This window comes from Echinops telfairi, unplaced genomic scaffold, assembly GCF_000313985.2.
Source record: "Echinops telfairi isolate 266 unplaced genomic scaffold, ASM31398v2 ScPeMD7_7475;HRSCAF=8513, whole genome shotgun sequence".
In the NCBI taxonomy this organism is placed as follows: domain Eukaryota; kingdom Metazoa; phylum Chordata; class Mammalia; order Afrosoricida; family Tenrecidae; genus Echinops; species Echinops telfairi.
Genome location: NW_022111379.1, coordinates 32160945 through 32162703, shown reverse-complemented (window position 1 = coordinate 32162703; position 1759 = coordinate 32160945). Strand labels below are relative to the sequence as shown.

The following is a 1759-nucleotide window of genomic DNA, read 5'->3' as shown; positions in this document are numbered from 1 at the left end:
ACGGGATAAGTCCGACATCACTTGATAGCAGCAACTGATAAGATCATTCCAATCTAACAGCAACGGAGCATTTGTTGTGCAGTGGTTGTTAGGTGCCACGGAATCATAGCAATGCCGTATGGCAGAGAGAGGAGGACAGCCCACTGACACTGAGCTAGAATCCTCCCGTGGGGCCACTGCAGGGTTTGAGACACCCATGTTTCAATTAAGCTGAACACTTAACTTAGCCCACCTGGGCTCCTTAACCTTTATGAGAGTTTTATTTACGCATCAACTTTGCCATGTGTAGCCAATTAATTCCATTTACAACCCTTATCAACAATCTTCTCCTTCTTCTTATTTCCAATGGAATCAAACCCATGGCTGTGCTGTTTCTAATAAATACCACATCTGTCACTTAATTCCACTTCTATATTAACAGTAGCAGCAGATACAACCAAATCTATTGACATGCAAGTTACAGTGAAACCAACCAACCGCACTTACCTTTGGTGTAATTAAAAACAAACTTGATAATAGAACCAACTCTAGGCTCCTAGGGCCACCTCAGAATCAGAGAAATCTCTCATCTCAAACAGACTATGACACGCGCACAGAACTCTCAGAGAGAGGTGAGAAGGACAACAGCAAAGGACATAGCGTGAATCCAGCAAAGGACAGAGACTGGCCACAAACCACGACCTACCTGCAGCAAGCATGACGGATGGGTTACAGTTATTGGTACAACTGATGACTGCAGCAATGACCACCGACCCGTGAGACAGCTTATATTCACTTCCTTCATACTGAATGGAGACGAAGTCATTCTGTTTCTCAGCTGCGATTTGGAAGCCTTTAAATCCAACCTGTATAAATGTGCAGAGATTTCAACAAAGTATGCCAGACAGCTACAGACTGTCAGGGTAAAATGACTGCAAGAAAAGATACTAGCTCCTTGCCGTTTGAAGACCTAAATATTCAGAGTTCCAGTTGGCACATGGGGAGCCCTGGTGGCACCGTGGGTTGCGTTGGGCTGCTAATTGCAAGGTCAGCAGTTCAAAACCATCAGGTGTTTCACGAGAAAAAGATGACGCTTTCTACGCCCCTAAAGATTTACAGTCTCAAAAACCCAAGACCGAGAGTTTAGTAAAGCTAGCTATACTTGAGCCGAAGCCTGAATTTGAATCGTCATATTAGGAATCTGAGGTTCCTAAATAAAGCTTTTCTCTATCAAGTTAGTTGGCCGAACTGCTCAGGGTCCACACCTCATTTGACTCTGTTGTTCTCCATTCATTCCAGCGTGTGAGATGGCACATTCCACTCCACTCCACTCCACCCCCTGCCTTTTTCTGGTTAAAAAGGCTTTAAGGATTTGCATCAAAACAATCTTGTGTGGGTGTATGTGTGTGCAGATTGATAAAACAAAATTTGCTATGATTTGATAATCATTGAAGCTGGGTGGTAGGCCCATGGGAACTCATACCACTTTTATTGCTGAACAAACTTGAAATGTTTTAACAATAAAACAAAAACGAACGAATGGTAAAGGCACTAAGCCCGTGACTGTTCTCAAAATAGACGAGAAAGTGACAGCACTGAAGTCATGATCCTCACACAGAAAAGCAACCCCCCAAAGCCCAAGCGGTCACTTGCTACTTTAGTTACAGTGTGTCCAGTGCTATGAGCATGATTACAGAGCAGTGCTTTGGCTGTTGTGCTTTCCTCCTATTGTGGTGAGTCAGAGCAATCGAGACTAGGGCTCTGTTCAATAGAGCTTCCT

General features: G+C 43.9%; 1 protein-coding gene across 1 annotated transcript in view; it reads right to left on the bottom strand.

The window, feature by feature from the left end:
- The window catches only part of IREB2 (iron responsive element binding protein 2), a 77627-nt gene that overhangs the window by 15359 nt on the left and 60509 nt on the right, over positions 1-1759 (bottom strand). The window contains exon 11 of the mRNA XM_045285694.1: positions 686-861. Within this exon, the coding sequence (XP_045141629.1) occupies positions 686-861 (176 nt within the window). The remainder of the gene's footprint in view (positions 1-685; positions 862-1759) is intronic.